This window comes from Pipra filicauda, unplaced genomic scaffold, assembly GCF_003945595.2.
Source record: "Pipra filicauda isolate LSUMZ 115617 unplaced genomic scaffold, ASM394559v2 scaffold7_size6619720_pilon, whole genome shotgun sequence".
NCBI classification, from domain to species: domain Eukaryota; kingdom Metazoa; phylum Chordata; class Aves; order Passeriformes; family Pipridae; genus Pipra; species Pipra filicauda.
Window position 1 is genome coordinate 5409248 of NW_024104976.1, and position 24911 is coordinate 5434158.

The window sequence follows — 24911 nt, forward strand, 5'->3', positions numbered from 1 at the left end:
CAAAAACCCAAGCGAGTTCTCTCTCTGAGTTATGTTGCAAAACTTGGAGAATGCTGGGTTGATATTATATTACCTGGTGACTTCTTCAGCAAGACAAACATTTTCGTGGGTATGAATGTGATCATTTTGGTCTACTCTGATCAGAAATTACTTAATTCTTTTTTTTTTACTAGCTGAAGAATCAACATTTAATAACTTATTTAAGAAAGTTGAATTTAGCTACTTATCTTCATGAATATTGAAGTTCTTACTTAGATTGCATAACACCATTTAGTCAGGAATCTTTCATGGTTCCTCCAGACATTTGCTTCTAATTAAATCATTTACTACACAACAGTTTTTGCTTATTTTCTGGTTTCTCCTGCTTCTTTTTCTTTAAATTTCTAGTTAGGGGAAAGAAAAGTGCTGAATAGTTGTTTGCATGTAGTGAGCAGCAGCAGAATCTCAAGAGAAATCCTGTTCCTTTAGGCTGTTCAACTCACTTGTGCAGTCCAAAGGAAAAATGAAAGCATGCAAACTTTTGTTACGTTCATCTGGAGTTAAGTCAAAGTTTGCTTATCCTACATTGCCCTTGGTTACTTGTGTGACTTAGTTTTAGATATTCAAGGGCTTTTGTCCTTGTTTCATTTTACACAGTGAAGAGATTACAGCTGATTTCAATGGCTTACATACAGTGCTCAGCAAAGCCTCTGCATAAGGATCTGTTGGCAACCCAACACCCCAGACCCACTGGGCAAGACAGTCATGGGAAGTATCTTGAAATTCAGAAAAGAAAATTATGCTGTCTTTCAGAGAAGCAGAACAGCTTCTGTAAAGAAACAGACTGTAAAACAAACATCTTCCCCGCCAAAAAAGAAAAGACAAAAAAAAGTAAAAAGAAATTTAAATCTGGAAAAACAAACAAAAAAACCAAATCAGGAGGCTCATTGAGAATGGTGCTAACCAAGTTCCTAAGCTGTTTATCAAACCTCAGCAGCCTCTTTGCAAACAATGGCTGTGGCAGAAGCTCATCAAATCTGCATTATTCTTTTAATTTTAGCATTCATTTGTGTACGTTAGAAAACATTTCTCCAAGCTTTATTTTGTTCTCAGTTTGCTGCTTGATTTTTATTCCCACCATGCTAAAGGGAGAAACTGTTCACACTCTCATCTTGTAGCCATTTCCATTCTACCACAATTTATTCGTGAGAGTTTAGGAAACTGGAAAGGTGCTGGGATATGCTTTCTGGTATTATTAGTTAGTTTAATACCATGAAAGTTACTGGATTAGAGCAGAAAACAGAGCATTCTACTTTTCCATGAAATATGAAGAACAGATCTTTTCAAACAACAGTCTAAAATATTCTGATAATGGATCTACTTAAACAAGCAGACACCACCACTTCCTGCCATACTGTGGTGAGATATTGATATACTAAGAGAAACTGCAACCTTATTTCTGTGATATTTGTCCATTTTTTCTGTGCTTCTAAATATCTTCTGGCTTTTTTGACTATTCTTTCAGCATCTCTCTTTTACCTAGTCTGCTCAAACAGTGTTAGATCTGGAAAGATATTTTAAACACAGGAGGATGTGTAGGATGGAATGGGAAGCAATGAGTGTACACTAATTAAAGGCAGTTTGCAGGAAGGAGAAAAGCACTGACTAAAGGCTATAAAAAAACCCTCCTGATAACAGTTAGCTGGAGGACATTAGAGATGTTCATTGTATGTGAAAATCAGAACTTCTGTTCTGCTTTCTGGTTCCAAAGATCTTTGGAACTTTTTGTAATACAAGTCATTTGAGGTTTTTCTGTTTGGTTGGGTTTTTTTTAATATAAGTAAAACCAAGCAACTTCTGAAACCTTTTCCTCATTCTTTGTGATACAAATAATCAGCACAAATCATAAAAGCTCAGTTTTCTAACTACATTGCTATGGATGCCCCACTAACTTAAAAAGACAATAGGCATCTACTGGTATGTCACTTGTGATGAGAAAGGCTTGCAACCTCACTGTGAAAAGCAGGGTTAAGGTCCTAGGAAACAGATTCCATTGTGACTGGTTGTTGTAGAGCACTGGGACCACAAATACTTCACATTTTACACTGAACCTCTTACTAGAACAACAGAATTTGCAAAGTTGCTTCATCTAGTAATTATTGGTAGTCCTCAGTAATCAGCTAAGAAAACAAAATTACCACATAGACATAATTTCTGGGAGTCATGTCTGATTAGTTAATGCACAAAGCTTTTAATTCACAGAAGCTTGGGCATGAAATGAATATATTGCCTGTAATACTCAGAATTGCTCCTCTCTTCTAAAAAGTCTGTCATATTGAAGTCCAAGACAATACATGATGTCACTATTTAATACACAAATTCACATCCTTTGTTTTGACCAATATGGATCAGCTTGTGGCAATTTGTATGAGATGTTTGAAAGCCCCATATTTTTCTTTATAAATGTTATTGTCCTCTGACAGTGAAGCTACACTGCACTGGCTGAGCATCTTGCTCCATGAAGTATTCCATCAGCATTTCCAGACCTCTTTTCCTGGTACATTATTTCCCTGTCCTCAGGCTCCTGGGGGACCTGCAGGTCCAGTGCCAGCCCTGAGGAGCTCTGTGTGTGCAGTCTGGTCCCTGCTGTCTGCGGGTTTTTGTGCTCACCCAGACCAATTACGTGCTCCATAAACCTGCTGCTCCTTGGCAAAGCCTGTTCTGTGCAGGGACACCTGGGACTTGACTTGGCTCTGTTTATTTGCTTTGCCTCTGACTGCAGGGTCCGTGTGCACGACAAGGGAGTTCAGAGGCAGGTGGCTGCCCCTGCTGAACCCATTTCTTTTCAGGGAAGGCTTCTAGAGATGCTGTGGGATGGGAAAAGCAACCCCAAACTCACCATCACAGCCTGGGATCTGTGTGGGGCTGCAGGCTGGCAGGAAATGTGCTGCAGCAGTGGCAGGGATGGTGGCAAGGGAAGGCAGGAAGAGTCACTAAAGCAAGGTGGTGTTTCTGTTTCTGCTCTCTGTTCCTATCCAGGGCTCTGTGCTCAGAGCCATGTAGATGCACTGCCCACTTTTCTCTCAGAACAGCACACACTGTCAAAAGTTTGCAGTAATTTACAAAAATTTGCAAAAAGAATTTACCAAAAAGAATAATTTACAAAACTGCTGACAGCAGTTGAACAAAGTATTGTCAATGGATTGGAAGCAAACAATTCTCTATCTATGAACAGCATATTAACATAAAAACATTCAAATGTTAATTACTTCAAATTTGGATGATACAGATGTGAATTCTTCAGTTTCTCCTGAACTCTTCACCATATTTGCCTGAATAGACCACTAAACAAACCAACTGTTCCCAATCTAAATATATCTCTGAGTTACAAAAAAAGAAAAGAAAGAAAAAAAAAAGATCTCACAATGGGTTGGCAGCAGGGAGCCCATTTGTACATGAGCTTACATAGAAAAAGAAATCTTTCAAAGCTCACTTAGAATTTTAATTACTTGAATAATTTATTTTAAGTGTGTTAACCAATTTATTTTTAATTTATTCAAAATTAAAAGAATTATTCTCCAAAAATAACCAGAAGCAGCCTGAAGTAAATATCTATTCAGAGTTACCCTTCGGTTATGCTTGCATTTTCACGCCTGTTTTCTGAAATTGGGATTTGCTTTGCCAGAAGGAAAGGTTGGTAGCCCTGGCTTCAACAACAGCTAACTGGGAAGCACTAGGAGCGTGGCATGAAGCCACACTGCTGCTCATTGGCAGCAAGATAAGAATATGATATTCAGCCAGTTTATCTCTCCAGTATCATCTGGTAGTGATGAGAAGCCACATTTGCGTGGTTTATAATCCTGGCTCTGCATTACTTACATGGTCCTCATCATGGAGGAGCCTGAGGGGGAGAGGAGCAATCACCATGTGCAGAGTTGGAGGGCCCACGCACATGTTTAATTATACAACGCTTAGAACTTTTGTTGGCTTGTTTTTCCTGCGCTCAGTCCTGAGTGTGAGCATATTTCTGGGCTTGACACCCCCTTAATTACTCTCAGTAACTACACAGTTATGTCAGTTTGGTGTTGGAGAGGAATGAAGGAGGCCTTTTATCCACCCTCACCAAAGTACTAAATGCAAGGATGAAGTCAGAAGAAGTAATGAGCACGGGTAAGTCTGGCTGAGCTCAAGCAATTTGAATGACTATTTTAATGGATTTTGGAGTGCTCACTCCATCTCTGTCCCCACCAGACAGAAATGTTCTTTTCAGAGAGGAGAGTTTGCTCTTTTGTGTTGCAGAAAACAGCAGCCTGAAGGACTGTGTAGGTGTTCTGACATTTCAGTCATGACGCTTCTTGCAGTTGTGAAGAAACAGATACACAGTTGGTTTTCATCAATGTGTTCCTCCAGCTAAGCTTTGTTTGTCAGTACCTGTAAATTATTCTTCACAGGCATTAAAGAGAAGAGGGGACTGTATAGATGTTTAGGGAAAATTGAAAATTAAGACCCTGTATAAGAGGACTGGAATTTCCATAATGCTGATTCATCTTCTCTTCTTGAATTATTTAAGTATCTTATCAATACTTTTGTCAAGAGTTGCAGAGACCTTCAGCAGGATAAGCAATGTTCTCTATCCTTTTCCAGGCAATTTTTTAATTGCCATGGTGATGTCTGTGCTGTATCCTAGAGTGAGCAGAGACCCCAAGATATCAAGGATGATGGATTATGTTACATATCATGGGAATTTTGGAGCAACTTCTTGCTTAATTTGCCTACACATGGAGATAGGATATAGTATGGTTAGAGGGAACTCTCTGGGGTGAACAATGGCTCTTTGTCCTCTGGCACTGCCTTTAACTATTCCCTGTGGTTATGTCCCAGTAAGGTGCCTCTGTCTCTGTGGCTCTGATGTTCCCCAAAGGTTTAAGCATGTGAGCTGATGGACAACATGGTCAGGTGTGGAAATTTGTTGCTGTTATTCACAAAAATAGGATAGGTGAATGCCAGCAGCAGAGTGGTGCTGGAGCTCTGTGCTCTGATCACACACAGGGAGAGACAGCTTTGTTCAGCTCCTTGCTCTCCCATAACTTTCTCTTCTTTCCTTGAAGTCACCCACTTTCCTTCCACTTCAGTTTGCTAAACATATAAGCTGTAACAGGATTATCATATGACTTTTAAACCTTCTGAGAAGAAAGGCTTAATAAAAAGTCAAATATGACTTAAAGTTGATTAGCAAGAATAAAACTAGAGTCACATCCTTTGATATCGTGCTGCCCTGGCATCACTGCTACGTTTGAGTGTAACAACCTCTTCTTTCAACTGCTGTGTTTCTCAGCTACCTCTAGGAAAATAAATCAAGTTCAAAGGCTTTGATTCCCTCTGGTTTTAACACTGTCTAAGGAGTGGGGCTGTGGGTGCTCTATCATTCACTCTTAGCCTGTGGAATGGTTGGTAGTTCCCAGATGCCAGCACGTGTTCAGAGCCGGGATGCCTGTCTGTGTCAGACTGGCAGTGCTAATCAGCACCTAGAGCCAGTATTTAACATTAATTCAGGGTTCAGCCCCTGTAGAATACAAAGGAATGAAGAATTATTTGTAAATAAAGCAGCTGAACACAGTAATTACTTTGCATGCTTGTGATAAGTGTGACTGCACTTGAAGCTTAATACTATATTTAACAATTGAACTGAGTGAAACCTACAGTGAATCGTGGGAATTCACGAGGTAACTTGAAAACTGCAACCTCCCCATCTTGCTCTTCAACAAATATTTTTTCACACAAGATGTGCTGAAGTATGTTATTGGTTATGCTCTGCTCTGCTCATTTCATACACCTCATCCCTACTTGTCTTTGCAAAGATGAATGTTTTCATATCTAAATACAATCTCTTGTTAACAATGATGTACTGGGGGGAAAAAAAAAACAAACAAGAAAAAAGGCTGCTGTTACAATTATGTCCCCATGGTAACAAGAATGGTACCTCATGAGGCTCTTACACATATTTATAATCTCCATTTCTTTTCTCTGAAACTTGGTGAAAATACATCTCCAGCCCCTGCCAGGACAAAGCCCTGGTGCAGTCAATGGCCAGCCCAGTCAGCAAACTTGTCAGAGAGTGTCTGGGACACAAAGACTTTCCCCCATTCTAAGGCTCCTCACCCAGGAGCTCTGCTCAGAGCTCAGCTGGCTCTTTCTGCTCTTTCTGCAACAGCTTTTCTGCTGTGTAAGATTTGCCTCTGTCTGGGGAGACCTGGGTATGTTTTGAGCAAACTCTGCCTTTCTTTTAAAGCAAGATAAAGTAACTGAGGAGAAAGCAAATGCTTCTTGTAAGGGTATGTAAGATTAGTTGGTGTGGAGAAACTGCTGCCCTTTTCCAGACTTGCAAAATAAAGCACACATGGCACAAGTGAGGAAAAAAAAAAAAGCAAAATAAACAACCCCCCTCAGAATTTCACCTGAATTAAGTCAAGCAAAACAATCAGACTCCTTATCTCATACTCCAAACCCAACATTAACTCAGGTAAAATTCAAATTATATTTTTCTAATTTTTATTTTAAACAAAAAATGAGATGTTCAAAATGAGCATCTACTCTTATCCCAGCAGCACAGAATGCTTTAGTAGCATTTTGGTATTTTAACTCTAGAAACCTTTCAACTTTCACAGAACTTTCAACTTTCACAGAACTTTACTATAAGCAGAAGCATACTTGTCTGTTGTACTCAGGTTTACTCTTGTTTCTCTCCTTTTTGTGGAACTGAACAGTGCATGGGACAGAGGAACTCCAGGCTTCAATACCCAGGCACAACACATTCCTGAAAATCCACATTTTTTTAGACTTGCACATAAGTCACTAAGTCTGAATTGTAGCTATGTAAACTCACAGCATACCTTGTACTAAATATGTGCTGGCTCAAGTGTTAAAAGCAGACCAGAACTACAGCCAGTCTAGTCTAATTTGCTGAAAACAATGTGCTTGTAGGTTAGAAGGAAGATTTACAAAGAAATTTTACCAAAAAAACCTCCCAAACCATTTGTTGATTTTCTACTCATATATTCACATTTATAATAATTTAATTAAAAAACCCCCAAGGATAATAAGTAGTCTGAAAAATTTCACATGTTCCTGATGGAAGGGACATGTTTGCAAACTGTCAAGACAGGAAAACGTTCAACAAGCACTGAGGATCATATGCCAGAAAGTAACAAAGAAAATGACATTACAGGTATATATGTAGGCCAGCCTGGATGGGTGCATTTGAAAGGAAAATGTTTTAAGTAGATATTGCTTTGAAATAAAGCTTCCATAGAATGAACTTTAAATATTAACATGCTGATTGAGGAAACATTTGTGAAGATAGGTCATATTTTGAAGGTGAGAAGCTGCACAGAATTGAAGTGACAGCAAGAAGAGCACTCTGCTAAGGGGAGGTTACTTGAGCTGGAATGTTTGGTTGATCCAGCACTATTTCTAGTAAGTGTGGCCCACTCCTAATTTATACAAAAGATAGTTCTAGTAAATATGGCCAGGCAGAGGAGCTACTGAATGTATCACACGGCTCTAAAACAAAATAATAAATAAATAGAATGAGAGTTCAGAGTCAGACGTTAATCCTGCCCGTCCCATGCAGGAAACTTCACTGGATTAACAATGACCCTCTCCTACAAGTATTTTAAATTTTTTTACAAAATTGAGCCAACACATCCAACAGTCCTTAACCCTAACACTTTGGATTCAACTCTTTCACAAATACTCTTCAGCTACTCTTCCCCTGCTGGGGAGGAGAACTGGAAAGAAAAGATAAACCTTGTGGGTTGAAATAAGAACAATTGAATAAGTGAAACCAGTCCAAACCAGGAAAATGCTAAAGATTTAGAGGACTTTAACTTTACTCACTGCATCACAAATGAAAGCAGGGACTGGACGAGAGTGAGGAGGGGGTGTCCCTACAGGGAAACTCTGTTTCCCATCCAAGAGTCTAAATATCTCAGTTAGTCCCAGAATAGCCATTTATTGCCTTGCTCCTCATTACAGTCCAAAGTCAGCTTTCTTAACAAATTAAAGTGGATAAAGGTAGCAATCTGAGCAGTTCTCTATTTCAGGGACCTTCAAGCATGCAGAGTATCAAGAGCCATTCCCATGCCATCCATCACAAATCTAATAAACCTAAAAGCTCAATAGAAAAGAAGTTTTCAAATTTCACTTCAATTAAGTACTCGCGTTTTGGTTGGCCTTTAGAGTTTAATTCTTTAATTAAAAAAAAGCTAGAAGAAATTAAAGATTAAGAAGCACACAAAGTAAGGAGGATGTTTTCTGGCTGGATTTTAGAGATTTAACTGCAAAACTCAGCTTAATGCTACAGGAGATATTTAACTAAACCCTGAGCACAGCTGCAATGCTTCATCCCTAAAGACTTGAAGGAGCCAGAGTCTGAGTTAGCAGGTGAGAAGAGTCAGGCAGGTATCATCCAAGCTGTGAAGGTGCCTCGAGGCTGAATTTGGCTTTGAAGTGGAATGTGGAAAAGAAGGTGATGTCCTAAACACCTTCAGCTTTCACTGATGTCACTGGATCGGAGCTGAGTATAAAATAATGAAGAGCAACTTTCAGGAGCTGCTCAGCACCAACAGAATCAGGGCAAATTAGCAGCTGATGTAAGGCTGGTCTAAATCAAGGCCAAGTCATGCAGGATTGGTGCACCATTGGTTGGACAGTGAAGTGATGCATCATCTTAAACTCCCTTTGAACAACAGTTTGCAACAGCTCCTGTAATTTTGAAGGAGTGTTGCTTCCCAGGAGTGGGCTGTACCACTACAAGATTAAGTCATAGATGCCAGAGTTCTCCTTTCATACAAAAATGTCACCAATATGGCAAATGTCACCAAATAGAAATGTGTGTTCAAGTTTGAAGTGGTCTCAAAAATGCAGTGAAACAGTGAAAATTTTTATTTTCCACTTCTGACATTTTATTGAATCATTTTCTGTTTTTTGCACCTATTTTCAAGAAATCAGAAACATTCCATGGTCTGTTCCTGCTGTTGAATCTCACATACTGGATCATGGAATATTATTAATATTATTTATACACTGGTAATGCCTGTTTATACAGCATTTTCTGCATAATTGGAAATGTGTGCTGTAAGCTGAGTCAAAACCATTTTCCTGTGATAAAAAGGTCTCTTGCTGACTACTGCAGAAGTGAGGGGAAATTACAGTAACCTATTCCTTTCATGGTGAAAGGGAAGTCAGGTGGGGAAGAGATATCAGGAGTTCAGATTTTTCATTTCACTAATCCTGTACACTGCCTTTTTCTTCATCCTGACGTTGCTTGAGAAACCTGTTTCACATTGACAACCCGTGGTGTAGCTTTTCTGTGCAGCCTCCCCCAAAATTCTTGACTCCATTCAAATTTGCATTTTAATTTATCTTGCCTTTTAGCAATGTGGGTGATGCTTAGGCTTTGGGAGTAATGACTGCAAACCCACGGTGGGGCAGCCCGACTCTGAACCCTCTACTGTGTTCTTCAGAATCAAGACTTGCTGGTGCTACAGCTCCCACCTCTGGATGATCAGAGTGGTCCTCAGCAAGCAGCTGCATCTTCATTTCAGTGTCCTTGCAGAAGCTCCAGGCTGGTTTTTTTAAGTAACTGATTTTTATCCTCACCCCTGAGACAGCAAAATTCAATGTTGCCTGCAGTACTAAGAAGCCTTGAGCCACCTTTAACAGAAAGGTTTAGCTTTGACCTTGGCATGTGAGGAGGGGAGAAGGGCAGTAGACCCCCGTGTAGCCTTAGTGTTATGAAGATTAAGAGGCCACTATGGGGCTTTCAGGCAGGATGCAGGTGGGTGAAGCTGGACCACAGCCTGCTCTGGCCTCCTGGAGGTTGGCCACAGGGTGCTGGTGTGCACCAGGACGATGGGCAGGAATGCACAAGTCCAGCCCTTTCTCTGCTCTCCGTAAGTTTTGAGGATCTCACATTCGTCTTGCCATTATGGCTGCCTGAAGTGTGGACACAGCATCAGTCTTTTGTCACCTGGCCATTTTATGAGCGCTTAACCCACCCTCCAGCCCACCCTCTCAGCACTAATCCTATAAAAATTCAGGCTTTTTCACGTGATACCGTTTAGTGAGCTCAGTAAATGACCCTAAAAATGAACAGGAAGAAAACCCCAAGCTAGGTGAAGCAGCAACTAAACGTAACAGGGTTTTAAATGATGGGGGAGAAAATGTCATTAGGCACAGGTAATTTGGCTTTGTGAACCAAATGATGTTGGGAATCTTTAATGAGCAAGTGCTGAGACAATAAGAGCTAATGAACTGACTAACCTGCTGCTTTCAGTAGGATGACATTCAAGCAAATAAAAGTGAAAATCTGTAATGGGAGTGTCTTACATGTCTCTCACTGGCTGCCAGGCTATTTTTAACTTCAGACTACAATTATTAGCTTCAGGAACTCAGCATTATGCTGTAACAGGTGATATCTTAAAATGTTTTTACAAAGCCTTTTATTAAGGTTCAAAGTAATTGAAACCGAGTTCAAAGAGCTGTTACTTTTTCTGTAATTTAGGTGAGATTCAACTGTGTTAAAATAAAGAATCTGGATTTGAAGTGCAAGAATTACAGCTAATAGACTTCAGTCACCTCATGCAAGTTTTCCGGGAAGCACGTGTCTCTTGCCAGGTTCTGCACATCACTGCCTGCCAGTCTGTTGGCATGCAGGCTTATTTTACTTCTTTCTCCCCTTGCTTTTTCCTGCATAACTTTTCTAGTGTGGATACTACATGTGCTGACATCCTTTTGAAAGTCAACAGTTAACACATTTCTTACTTAGGGCTTGTGTTCACTACACAAGTTCTGTTTGAGTCAGTGCTCTCAGGATAGCTTCTCCTGGGTAGGTTTGAGGGAAAGATCACACTTCAGAGTAACTCCTGGCTTTCAGAACGTGTCTGCAGGGTCTCCTGCAGGCAAACCTGAGATAACTCTGCCGGTGTCCAGCTGCCTGGCAGTGGCAGCTGAATCATTCTGCCAGCAGCACAGCTGGCTTAAAAGTCTGCTGTCGCCCTCAGCTGTGCTGGTTTGACTGCTCAGTGATGGCTCTGGTTCTGTGATGTGCACTGGCTGATAGTGGAGCTCCCTCCTGGTACTCCTAAAATAGCCCCTGTGCCTGTGCTGTGGGCTCAGGGCTGACAGATCTCCCCATGGCCTATCAGTAGTTGAAGCATCAGCAACACTCCTGCTTTAGTACAGTTTTTTCCTGCTACTGAAAAGAGACTTTCTGAAACATCACTAATTTAAAGCTGGGGCCATTCGTGTGTAGAAAGAGATCACACTGGGAATAAAATGTGAGTTTAACTCAGAGTTTAACCATGCAGGAGGACGTGCCATTCAGCTAATAACCCTGAAACAAGCTTCCCACAACATAATGGCTTCGGAATCGCTCTGCACTCCTGAGTAGCCAGTTATGCAAAGCAACACAACTACTGTCTGCTGTGCAGAGAAGCCACCCAGCAGTGCTGCTCTTGGCTTTGCTCAGATGCAATACCTGAGATATTGCGTTATAGGAACCTGTCAGGTTCATCTGGGACAGCACACAGAGCTTTGAGAAAATGCTGTCAAACTTTGGATGCTAAGTAACCATTGGTGGTATTTACCTCTGATTAAAATTGGCTATGATGAATAGAAACATTTCACATGTCCTCAGTGTTCAACACTTGTCGACAGACTTTAATTCACGGTGATATGAACGATCTCTTAAGGATTGCTCTTTAGTCATGAATCAAAACCCCCATGCAAACTAGTTTTGTTGTGCTCTAGTGCCATAAGCAGGTTGTTGCTGAGGGAGGCTCTAAATGAATGTTTATATGGTAGAGAATAACAGCTACTATTGCAAATTAATTACTGCTTTGCCTGACATCTTCAGCAATGCCTTCAGCATGAAAATTCAATGCAGTTTAATAATGGATTTCTGAAACTAAATTGTTAGACCTGTTTCCCTAGGATGCCATTTAAATGAGATGTTCACTTGAGGTTCGTGGAGGTGATGAAGCAGAAAATATAGAGGAAAGGTGCTAAACCACTAGCTATGGTCTGTACTTATTTATATTTTTTATTTTACTTTTCATTTTAAAGCAAGATAAGAGTGTGCATTTGAGGGCAGATTTTATTCATGCACATTACTGATCTTTATCTAAAATATTTCTATTTGTTTGTATATTGTATATTTAGTTGTGATTATACACAACCTAGCAACCCTGCCATATATTTAGTGATGCTGCTTCTCAAAAGGCTTCCTTTTCTTTAAAAATGCCATTATCCCTTGCAGAGTACTTGATTTTACATGCTGTGTAACTTTCTACTATTGTGCTGATCTAAAATGGCTTCAATTAAAGGCCTCTCAGGATCTCTCTTCAGTTATAAATTCACAAAAGCAACAGCAAAAGAGTAAAAAATATTGACTGTTAGTAAATTGTATTAACAAAAAAAGAGCTGTTTTTATGGTACAAAATGCAATTAAATATTTTTTAGCCATCTTTGGGCATTTAGGAACAACATTTAAGCTCAAGAGTGACAGATTTAAGTTGAGAGGTCTAGACATACGAACAGCTCTGGCAGCTGCTGCTGCACATGTGACTGAACTTCCTAAGACACTTAGAGTGTAAATGGAGCTGTGACTGGTGTTACAGGGACTGGGTGTTCAGACTGGAGAATGTGTAATACTGACTGTATATGGGATATTCCATCAGCTTCACACAACCCAGGTGGATACTGAGATGGTGCCTCCACAGGAAAAGGTCGCCAATGTTTTCCTGTGTCTGAGAAGTGAATAATTAAACTCTTTAATTACCTTCAGCATTAATTGTGTCACCTGAGCTTACATCAAATAGTCACAAGAGGCAAGGGGAAAGGCCTTCAAACTGGAACTGTTCCAGGCAGAAGAATAATATTCTGCCCTGACAAGAGTTCTCTGGTAAAGCTGATACAACACTTTTTGTACAGTTCCACTGGGATCAGTGGTGCTACTGGCCTGCTAAGAACCTGCTCAGTGTGGCCCCAACACATTAAAACATCATTGGCTGTGAAATAACATTAAAACATCATTGGCTGTGAAAACTTCTGTTGCATTAAGTGAGAGGCAGTGATTCTCTTTGCTTTGAAAGGTACCTTAGCACAACTGGCTATTTTATAATAGTCAAATATATTTACTGGTATTGTTTTATCTGTATGGTACTAAGATGTGATGGGTTTTATTTTTCTTCTTCCTCTCCTTCTTCTTCCACCCAGGATGAAAAGAATCAAGTATTAACAACAAATATCTGGCTACAAATGGTAAGTTTTGAAACAAGTTTTTCCCCCTTTGATATTTGAGTTTAATCTGGTAAGAGGTTTGAATTTTAGAAAACTCTCAGGCTTTTGTTCTATATCTTGCTGCACAGTGGACAAAGCTAAACTGAATGGCAAACTATAAGGCTGAGCTTTAGGTCTAGATGTTTCTGAGAACTTTAAAGAATTTGAGTCACTACATCTAAATAAGTTATGAACTCATTTTGGTTGATTCAGTCACACTAAAGTCTTCCTTGTCATAGGGTAAGGGTGACCTGAGAGTCCCAGGCTGAGCAACTGCAGGTGCAAGTGCCTTTCACTCACTTCAACAAAGCCATTATGTTGTGGTAAATCACCTGATGGTGACAGAGAACATGCAAGAACTGCATTTCATCTGCAGTAGCTGTTCTGACCAGCACTCTGAAAATTGGCAGCTGACTCTTCTGATATGGGGAAAAATGGTTCCAAAGAGGTTCATTATCCCTGAGAGCTGCTGCCACTGTCCTGATGAGTGTCCCTGCCATCCCACTTGCTCTGTTGACTGTCTCCTTGAGAAACTGCCAGAGGAACTGGAACACCAGTTTCTTAATGTCCAGCTGGGAATAGTATAATTTTTCCTGGTTTCCCAACTTGTTTTGCCCACATAGGGTGGTCATTTTTTGAACAGTAGCTTTATTTTACCTTTTTGTTGCAATTCTTAGTTGCCATAAATTGTCACAGAATTTTATATGCTCTCTAACTACTTACCCCTATCTGTTGCTACCACTGGATGCCCCAGCTGAGAACTTTGTCCACATTAACTCATGGCATTGCTGGACAGGAGTTAATTTTCACTCACTTGTTAATAAATGGAACAAATAATAGGTTGTTCAAGAATTTTGTGAGGGCATTTTGAAATTCTTTTCTCTGAAAGGTTAAATTATCCCTTAGACTTAACAAGATGCTTCTTAACTTTCTGACTCCATTTCTGCCATGACTTTGTGCTCTACAGACACAGGGTGATACAGGGAGCTTTCTCCATCTGTGGCAGCCAGGATGAGAATTTGCCATTAGTTAAATCCCTGACACTGTTTGGGTGAAGCAAAGGTTTACAGAAGGTTTTTATTACTCCAGGCAATCTCTCTGCTTCTGCAAAAACTTTACACCTTTCAGTTTCTTTAACCAGCTCAATCAGTTTAAGTGTATTATTTTTTCTTTTATTGTAACATTTTATATAGGGCACCTGTCTTGCACTGTGCTAGGCCTTAGGAAACAAATGAGTGATATATATGTGTATCACTGGTGACCCTATAAAGGGTAGCATGGCTATTCCATTTATTCACAAAGAAAATCTGACATGGAAGAAGCATTCAACTCGTGTTTTTTTACAGGCCTGTTGTACAGTAAGATTAAAACTGTCAAATATAATATGTTTTTAGCTTTGAGCTACAATGACTATAGTTGCTATGATTTCTTACCAGGAAAACAGACAACAATTCATACTCAAAAAGCTATCATTTCTTTTCCTTCTCTTTTATCCCATAGCATCCTTATCCTTTCTGAGATTGGTTTTTTCCCCCCCAAGGAAATTCTTGATTATTTTATACATTCTCCATTTCTTTTGATTTATTCACCTTAGCACATACTGGATATGGAACGTGTTAAGACTGCAATGAGCAGACCATCTGGTTACTGCAAAAAATGTAGCCACTGTTCTTGGCCTATGCACACATAAAAAAAAAGTGTTTGCTTGTGAACTGTCTATTAATGGGGTACTAGACAGATTCAAAGCATGCTTAAGGTAAATGTATGTCATTTTACTGTTCTCTGAAATAAATAAAAATGTAAAAGTGCGCTTAAAATTTATGAAAAAAAAATGAGAAGTAGTAACTGTGTGAATTAGAAAAGCAATTCAACCCCAAACTGGCACCTGAGACAGCATGAACAGTAAAACACAAGCACCCCAGATCTTGTATAGGCTGTTTTGTGCCCTGCAGTGGGAATTGAAAATGAGGTTTTTATGTGTTCCATTGAGCTGCTCATGGCCTAATTCACCCTTCGAAAACATTTCACTGCCTGAAGCTAAACAGAACCAAGAGAACACCTATTGTTTTAGTCTATCCAGTCCCTAGAGAACTACAGTGAACCAGTGGGTGAGATGACTTAACCCACTTTTTGTGTGTCTGGCTTAGTACTGGACAGATCATTATCTACAGTGGAACGTGTCTGAGTACCCGGGAGTGAAGAACGTCCGTTTCCCAGATGGACTGATTTGGAAGCCTGATATTCTTCTCTATAACAGGTAGACACACTTTTTTTTCCATTTTTTTACATGGGGAAGGAGAGAAGATCATACAGAATCATAGCATCACAAAATAGCCCAGGTTGGAAGGGACCCTGAAAGTTCAGCTGCTCCAACCTTTCATGGAAAAGGGAGTCTAGGTGAGGTTATGTAGCACCCTGTCCAGTCACAGACATAAGGCAAGGTAAATGACATAATCATCCCAGCAAAATGTGTAAGTTTTTACATACTTTTCCAAAACTTGCCAGGTTTTTGGAATACTGGAAAATTACCAGTCTCCTGTTTACATAACAGAAGGTCATATCTGCAAATACTTCATAAATAACAATATCATCCCCACCACCAACTATAGTTGGTTGGCTTTTGTGAGATGATAAGAAAAGCAGATTTTCTGGCTGTGTTTAATAGTACAAGTAGTGATAATTTTTCTGAAACTGTTTGGTCTAAAAGTTTACTGGTGAATTCAAATCTGACATTTGCATGCTTGTCTAGTTTTAGTTTGGGTTTCACTATAGACAGGACAGGTAAAGCCAATAAGGATCTTTGCATTTTTCCATGTCCAGTTGGGATGTCACTCTTTCTTTCTGCTATAAAAATAGCTGTGAGATTTGCTGCTGTCCTCTTCAAACTGTTCTGAGTTGGGCCTATTTCAGGGACACACAGATTGCCATCAATCCACTGCAGAACCTTTGGCTGACATTGAGAGATTCTTTGGCTGCACCATTACATGGCAGTTCCCATTGTGGAATTTATTTAGTTTAACGAGATAAAGCACTGAGAGCTGCCTGCTTGTCAATAATGTGCCTTTTCTGCCGTTGTTGGGGCTCGTGTGTTGTTCCCCAGGAACTGGGAAGAACTTCCATCTGCTCTGTACATGTTGCACTGGCTCTGCTGTGGCAGCCAGGGCATGTTGGGGGGTTTTTGCCTATGCAGGTGACATGAACCTTTTGTCTTCCTGATGGCTTTTTTTCCTCTGTCTCTCTGCCATGTGTCCACTAAGAACACCCCGTGCTGTGGGTTATCAACGTGACTCCCCCTTCCCACCTCAGGAGCTGCTTTTTGTTGCAACAAGACTTAGAGAACAGCTGCACCCAGTGTATCAGCTGCAGTTGTGCTCTCTTTTGGTGACCACCTTTGTGAGCAATGTCACTGTCACAGGTGTTGTTGAGTTGTAAGAGTGGGATAACAGCTCCCAGTGGCAGCATTTGTCATTCCCTTGGGGCCTGCATTCCTGCTGTGCTCTTGGCAGTGCTTCTCCTGGAGGTACAACTGACACTAAAGGATTTGGGGTGATCTCCAGTAGAGTTCACCATCCTTAGGGGAACTGCCTGGCTGATTTACTCCTTGGTTCTGGTTTAAGCATGGCAATGAGTGCTTCAGTTGTCCATAAACCAGCCTAAAAAAACCTTTCAAAAGTTCTGTGCACAAAATGGAGCAGCCTGATACCCAGGACAGGTGGTTTTTAGCAACATTAATCTTGTTTAACGTATCTTTCAATGCAAATTTGTTTTCTTGAGCAGTTTTTCCTAGCTAACTTGATTCTATCAATGGCAGTGTTCCTGGGAGAATCTGACAAATCACACCTTCATTTCCATTCTCCTGCTGAATAACACACTGTGTATGCCATAAAATTGGTACTCTGCAACAGCAGTTTAGAGGTTCCCAAAAGACTGAGTATGACAGTATTCTTCCTCACATAAATCACAGACCTGAGGGAGACATTCAATGTGTCTAAGAATTTAGGCTACAATATTTAAGTAAGTATATCCAAAATGAAAGGGTAGTATTTTAGAAATTAGTAATATTGATACATACATACTACCTGTAGCTGAAGTGCTTTATACAATGAGAAGGGTGACAATAACCTGAAAAACTGAAACCACAATTTTTCTGTTAATATAGGTTTTCAAATCCTTGGATTGTTAACTATGGCACAGTCATGAATTAATTATTCTACAGTGTTTCTGTTTCAAACTCATATTTAATCCAAAACTCTTATTCAGAGTTTAGTCAGAGAGCAAAGCTATTTAAAACAAATTCTTATTCCTGTATGAAATTGCATTGGGAATATTACAATGCTCTCGTATAGTGACATGCCATTTTGAGATAGATGCTTTCAATTGCTATATGCTTCACTAGGGACATGCATCTGCAGTTACAAAGAAATTAATGAACTATAAATTCACTTTCCATCTTAATGAATGCTTGTTTCACTATGTCTTGAATCCTTACACATCTTGCTGCAGCCCAGGACAGAGAAATTGTGGCAGCTGTATTAAATTTTACCACCAGTCTATTGTGAAGAGAGCAGGGCCAGTTAATCTGTAATATTTTTGAGGGAAGAAAACCTTGGCCTGTGTACAAATTCCAGGATTGACTGTGCTAATGTCATGTATAGCTTTCTCCCGCTTTTTACTAGGCTTATTAAAAGTGCTCATTTCTGGTAGAATTATTTTCCAAACGGCCACATAGTGTTTGGTACTTCATGGAATAACAAGAATTGTGGTAGTTACGTGTCATTTTAAGTTTCATTTTTCCAGTTTTATAAACCTGAGATTCTCCAGATAGGTCCCAGTGGGATTCTATCTGCTAGGTACAGCTTTGCCATCTCACTGTGCTGCAATCAATATCTGCTTTCAAGTCATTATACCCTGAAGAAGAAGTGTAGCAGAAATAGTTTTCTGTCATCACATTTCAGTCCAAAGTCTCATCAAGCACAGGCTCAGTCACTTGGTGCATTCCCAGTTGAAGCAGTGCACTTCATAAAACAATCAGAAACATGACTTAGAAAAACACATATCCCCCTTTTTCAGAAAAAAGAATTTCATCTTTGAATCTGAGTACCACTGGATATTCTTTTAGGAATGTGTCTTATGAAAGGCAAAGTCATGTGGCAATGAAAATTGAGTTGCTTCATCACTTGTGTTCTTTCAAAAATGATATTTTTGCCAGTTACCAGAAACAGCAGCAAGGTCTTAGAAGCAACTCCCTGGTGCTTAACTGCCCTCTGCTCCAGAGGAACAGAAGGGAATCTAGTCTAGGAGTCATTACCTTCCGCTTTACAAGAAATTTGTATGGCATGGAGGTTTTTACATCCCGAATTTGGCTGTTTGAGTTCCATCATGTAGCCCTTATTAATTTCAAATCAAAGCAATTACTTGTCTAATATAGAACCTTGCTGGAGGACTTACAGTCTGGTTTCCTGAGGAAATGAGTCTTCAGCACATGTGTGGGTGCACACCTGTGCCAGTGGATGTGTTTGTGTATGATCTTGGTACCCCCTTCCCCAGTATCCCCTGACTCCATTTCTACCAGATTTGGCAGTGCCAGGAGTAGAGATCTTTGCAGTACCAGTTTCTTACAAATATCACGAAAGCAAGCAGCCAAAATGTGGAGGGAAAACAATTAGAGTTCCAACAGGAAGAGAAACTGCAACACAAAGCCAGAGAATGCAGCCGTGAGCTGTGGAGCTGCAGGAGTGGCTCACGCTGGTTCAGCTGCCTCAGAGCTGAACTGCCTTTGCCCCTCGAAGTGCTAGAATCCAGTCAGGATACAGTCACAATATTTACGCTTTTCTGCTTGCCTTTAAAGTTCAAATTAAACAGTTGCAAATATTTTCAGCACTTGTGAGCCTTCTGCTCACCACAGGAAAAAGTGCAACTCCGTATAGGCAATTATGGATTTAGCTTTTTCTTGTCTGCATATTTCACAGACCAGTCCAGATATTTTTTTAAATCTAATTTCTTCAAATACATGAGAGGAAAATAAAATGCAAATTAAAAATCTCTAAAATAACAATTGCTTTATTTTAGCTCCTGAGATATAAAATTTGCATCAGACTAGATTAAATATTAAAGTCCTCTTTTTAAAAAAGAATATTTTAATAAGGGTCTTCCCTTGCTGGGAAAACACCCCACCTTTTAAGATACTTTATTTTCTGCTAGAATGACGAATATTTCTCTTTATCCCCATCTTAGATTTTTGCTGTATTTTTCTGATAATGTCTTAAAAGGTGATTAGAAAATTATGAGGTACTGAACCACTAATAGGCAAAGAGACATCAGAAACTTCTCACGTTCCAATCGACCTGGAGAGACCAGGATTTTAGATCAAGGAAAGCCCAGACTGCTGCAGGAAGCAGGCCCTGAGCGTTGTGTGCCCTCCTGTGCCCTGCCCAGCACAGCTGGCACTGCATTTGCTTTGTGTGCCAACCCACCCCCCGAGGTGGCTCTTTGGAACCTACAAACAGCACAACAAAGTACAGGAGCCTGGCTGTCTCATTTTGCTTGTTCTCTGCTCAGATAAAGGCCTGAGAAAGGAGCCTTTGTCTATAATGAGGGCCAGCAGCCATGAGAGGTGGATTCAACACAGCAGTTCCTGAAACAATTCCGAGATGCCCTTCACTGCCAGTGCCATTCCTGACACCATTCCCTGCTGGTCCCTTCCCAACACATTGTGTGCAGTTTAACCCAGGCACCTATTCCAGTCACTCTGACAATCTCTTGAATACCCAGGCCCTGAGCTTTAAGGAATGTACAGATCAGAATCTCCAATCCCTTACTGCAAAAACCCCCAGTAGTAAATGGGAACTGTGAAATAAGGCACAATACTATAATGGGTAAATGTCTATTGCAATGCTAAGTAATCTAAATATCTCTACCAAAGGTTTCTGGGGTTTAGTCAGCAAACTTACTTTCTTTTCCTAAGAAAGAGTCATTATTTCATCATCTAAATATTTGAAAATAGGTTGTTTCCCGTACAGAAATTCTTAAAATGTTAATGCCTAGTAAATTCCCGGGACATTGTGCCAGATGTAGTTGAGATATTCCTTGGCAGTAGCTGCCAGTTAATAATTTGGAGCATTCTCCATGTAACATTATGGTTCTTTTCTAGAGACTTGTAAGACCAGCACAGCAGGGTGGTCCTGGCCAGCACCACTGCACTGACACTTCTAATAGGACCTCTTTTTCCTTTTTTTCTGAACCCAGTTTGTGGGTTCTGAGGTGGATAACGAAGGCTGGAGCTGCATTAAAGCATCTCGTGTATGACAGGTAGTAATGATGTTCAGCCATGCAAAAAGGTAGGAAGACCCAGACCCTGGAGGATCCATCTCCCCAGTATTCATCAGCTGCTGGTAACACAGACAGCAGGAGAACAGAGTTACCTGTACAGATGCTTGAGAGGTTTTTAGAAAGAGCTTACTTTCCAAATGGAAAGCAATAGAGCCAAGGCACTGTAGTGAGTCTGCTGGGACAGGTGAGCAGCAGGAATGGGGCGGCTCCACCTTCACTTACGGCTGATAATCAGCAACAAACCCAACAGTATCAGACCAGCTACACTGAGGCCACAGAAAACGGGTGACAGGAGAGAAGCTGTCAAGCTTTTGGGGTGAAATAATCCTTTTATGAAGAACAGATTCATCTCAGATACTCTTCAGCCAGTCACAGAGCATATAACCCCTTTTGTTTCTTCCCTATTCTAGTGCTGATGAAAGGTTTGATGCGACTTTTCACACCAACGTTTTAGTCAATTCTTCAGGACATTGCCAATACCTGCCCCCAGGTAGGCCGTTTGCATGCCACAAATGTTGGTAACTCAGACCATTTATGCATGGTGTGGTTTCAAATTTGACATCAGTTCTCTGATATTTTATTTATCTGGGTGGCATCGTCTGATAGATTTAAGTCTAGGTGCATTATGAGTTACATCGTTACATCTTTGCAGGAAAAGCACCACAAAGATACATGTTTTATTACAATTATGTAAATAATTTTGTCATAATGCACAATTTCAGAAGTTTGGAATATTAAAAAAAGATAAAAAATAAAATTCCTTACTATAAAAAGGTAGTTTTTATTAAAGCTGTGGTAATGCCTCTTAATAAAAATATATTTAATTAATGTAGTGTTTCTTTTACTAATATGTTGATTTTACAGTAAGATATTTAGTAATATCTTGGATGTATTTCTATTTAAAATGATTCACTGGATGCTTCATCAACACAATTTTTAGTCTGAGAGGAAAGTAGCCATTTATTTGATATATGACTGACTTTGGATATATATCAGTGGAGTACTGCTTCTGTTCCCCAACTCAATTAGCATAATTATTAGAATTAACTCTTCTCAGAATCTGAATTTTGGAAACTACAGCAGTAGAGCCAAGTGCTTTCCAGACAAATTAGTTTTTCCACCTAAGATCCCAAGGGGATTTCAGGGGTTTACCTGTTATTCTTTTGATTTAAGATATTCCATTTGGTGGAGGCTTTTCAACTCAATTCTGAAAGCTGCTGAAGGACAGGGCCTGACTCAACAAGTGAAAAATAAGAAGCTAGCTTTCCTGAATACATCAAGATCATAGAAATCTAATAGTACAGCAAATAATATTTCAGGATTTCTTGCTTTAGCCAGTAAAAGAAATAGAAACAGATTACATATTCTGCTTCATTTCTTTCTGAAATACAGGATCTAGAAATCCGAGCTCTTCTATAAATATTCTCCCACTACGTGCCAAAATGGAAAAAGTGATTAAGAAATAGTTTGTAACATCAATACATTAATGGTACAGTTCTTCCCCTTTTCCATGACTGACTTTTGCTCATTACATGTCAAGACAAACTGAGGTTAAATACGCTTTACAAGTGAAAAAGAGAAGGCGTGATACAGAACAAGTTCTGGTTAAAAAATACATGTGAAATTCTGTGGAAGAAGCATTTAAATTCAGTGTTCTTGTTTCAAATCCCATCCAGGCATATTTAAAAGCTCCTGCTACATAGATGTGCGCTGGTTTCCATTTGACGTTCAGAAATGTAACCTGAAGTTTGGATCCTGGACTTATGGAGGCTGGTCCTTGGACTTACAGATGCAAGAAGCAGATATATCTGGCTACATTTCAAATGGGGAGTGGGATTTAGTAGGTAAGCTCTTGATTTCTTATTTACACTGTCAACTTGCAGCCTTGTCCCCACTGCTGAAATGGATGGAATAACAATCGTGAAATGAAGATAGAAACTAAATTAATAAATGCCCTGGCTGGTGGCATTTGAAACTGTGACAACGGCTGTGAGATGCAAATCAACATGAAAAAATAGTTGGCAAATTTGCTGCTTGAGTTCTGTAAGTATCTTTTATCTGATTTTCCTTCATGGTCTGAGAAAAAATTACTTAATTGGGAATTAAGCTTAAAGAAGTAGTTTTATCTGTGGTAGAACTTAGAAAGCTACATTTATCCTTTTAGAAAATAATTGCTACATCATATACAGTTTACTCACATTAATTTTGGGGTTTTTTCCTCTTTCCTCCTACACAGGAGTTCCTGGGAAGAGGACTGAGAGCTTTTATGAGTGTTGTAAAGAACCCTACCCAGATGTAACATTCACAGTAACCATGAGACGTAGGACTCTCTATTATGGACTCAATCTCCTTATTCCCTGTGTACTGATATCAGCACTTGCTTTGTTAGTTTTCCTGCTTCCAGCAGACTCAGGAGAAAAGATCTCACTAGGTAAGTTATTAATAGGATATTATAAATATGACTAAACCAAAAGAAGTTGTCCTTTTAAAAATTCCTGTCAACAGTCTTAGTAAGCAGGAGGAGTAGCCTGTGGGTCCTGTTCTGGCTCATGAGCTATTTTTACTGTTTGATGGTGAAACATCAAACAGAACCAACAGAAGCACAAACAATTCCTGGCTACCTTCCTTAAGAAGCAGGGGCTTATTTTTTTTGCTTAACAAAAATCTCAGATTCATTAAGTAAAGCTTAAGTTTACAAATATGCATTTGAACACTTTAACATGGAATTCTTCTCAATATTTCCTTTTAATACTGAGTTGTAGTAAAAGCCTACAGTGCCTTCTCAGAAAGATTGATTCTAACTGCTCCTATTTTACTTTTTACAGCAAATTTTAACTGAAGTATTAGTTTGTGAAACAAATCTGATTTTGAGTGTTTGATCTTTAAGATGGAGGTTAAATATGTAAAGAAACCTTTAGTCCCATACAAAAATTCAGATGCACTGGCTTCTACTAAGTAGACAAAGCTGTTTAAAGGTAGAAACAAAACTGACATTTCTCCAGAATGAGTAGTGGCCTCCCTCATCAAGTGGTAGCCTCCCTCATCAAGCAATAGCCTTCCTAATCAAGTAGTCCCTCCCAATATTTTAAGGTGAATTCTTTGTTCCTAAATCTTTCCCAGCTGGCAATGACTCCTGATTGTGTAAGACTAGTCCTGAGAAAACAGTTAAGCCTTGTTCTAGAAAGATGGGAACTCATCACTGAGCAACAGAAGTCAAACTCTAAAAATCAACAGTCGAGAGTGCTTGGGCACAGCTCCCTGCAGAACCCAACAGCTGATGTCAGACAATATCAAAGTCTATCCAAGACAGCAAATCTGCTTTTCAGGAAATTTATGCATGACACCACCTGTAGCTTCCATGACAATTAATCAACTGTCACATGCTCAAACACTCAAAATCACACCATGTTTCTAAAGCAAACATGGTACAAGAATTGCTTTGATTTACCCCAGCTAATTAGCAAATGGTCAGAAAAGTTGAACAGTTACAAGGATCTAAAAATATCTATGTCTGTGCAAGCTTTGGTGCTACTTTGGCAGCACTGCTCCCTTGAGCTGGAGGTGGTAGAAGAAGGACAGGAGCACCACTAACGTGCTGGTGCAGGGGCACAGTGGGATAGATCTCGCCAAGAGCACTCCTTCAGATTCATTTTGTTTCTCTCTGTGTTGTAGTTACGAGCTACTGATCTAATTTCGTACCTCGTGTTTATCTTTCAGGTATCACAGTTTTATTGTCTCTCACTGTGTTCATGCTGCTTGTGGCTGAAATTATGCCAGCAACCTCTGACTCCGTGCCCTTAATCGGTGAGCTTGGATTCCCTCGGGGTTGTTGGTCAGACAGGGCGCAGTGACGGGCCCGAAGGGCAGCAGGGAGGCAAATCCCCACCTGTGCAGTGCCCACTGCAGCTGGGTTAGAAAAATACTGCCAGTTGAGGAGAGGCTCTGGTGGTGCTCTCTGCTCTGAATGAAGCGGAGAACCTATGTGTATTTGGGAAAAGCACAAGGGAGTCAATTTTCCATGGAAGATTTGTTGCAATTTTGACAGAATTCACCAGATTATGCTCTGTATTCCTAACTCCAATTAGAGCTAAACATAATGGAATCTTCCCCTTGTAATTGTTCAAACAAAAAAAGAAACTTTTCAAAAGAAGTACTAGCCAGTCTCCATAATACAGGTGAAAGAAAATTAGAAGACAATTTTTTTCAAGGTTGTTTAGAAGAGGCAGGTGCTCAGTTCCACAAAAACAATTGCTAAACTTTGG

The 24911-nt window shown here is 39.9% G+C and overlaps 1 protein-coding gene and 1 long non-coding RNA gene across 2 annotated transcripts in view; one reads left to right on the plus strand and one right to left on the minus strand.

The window, feature by feature from the left end:
• LOC120325009 overlaps positions 1-24911 on the minus strand; it is a 79694-nt gene that overhangs the window by 17010 nt on the left and 37773 nt on the right. The gene's annotated exons all lie outside the window — the stretch shown is intronic.
• CHRNA7 (cholinergic receptor nicotinic alpha 7 subunit) overlaps positions 1-24911 on the plus strand; it is a 39788-nt gene that overhangs the window by 8864 nt on the left and 6013 nt on the right. Inside the window, exons 3-8 of the mRNA XM_027736916.2 lie at positions 13258-13302; positions 15468-15577; positions 21060-21139; positions 22326-22493; positions 22886-23080; positions 24367-24453. Coding sequence (XP_027592717.1) covers positions 13258-13302; positions 15468-15577; positions 21060-21139; positions 22326-22493; positions 22886-23080; positions 24367-24453 — 685 coding nt within the window. The remainder of the gene's footprint in view (positions 1-13257; positions 13303-15467; positions 15578-21059; positions 21140-22325; positions 22494-22885; positions 23081-24366; positions 24454-24911) is intronic.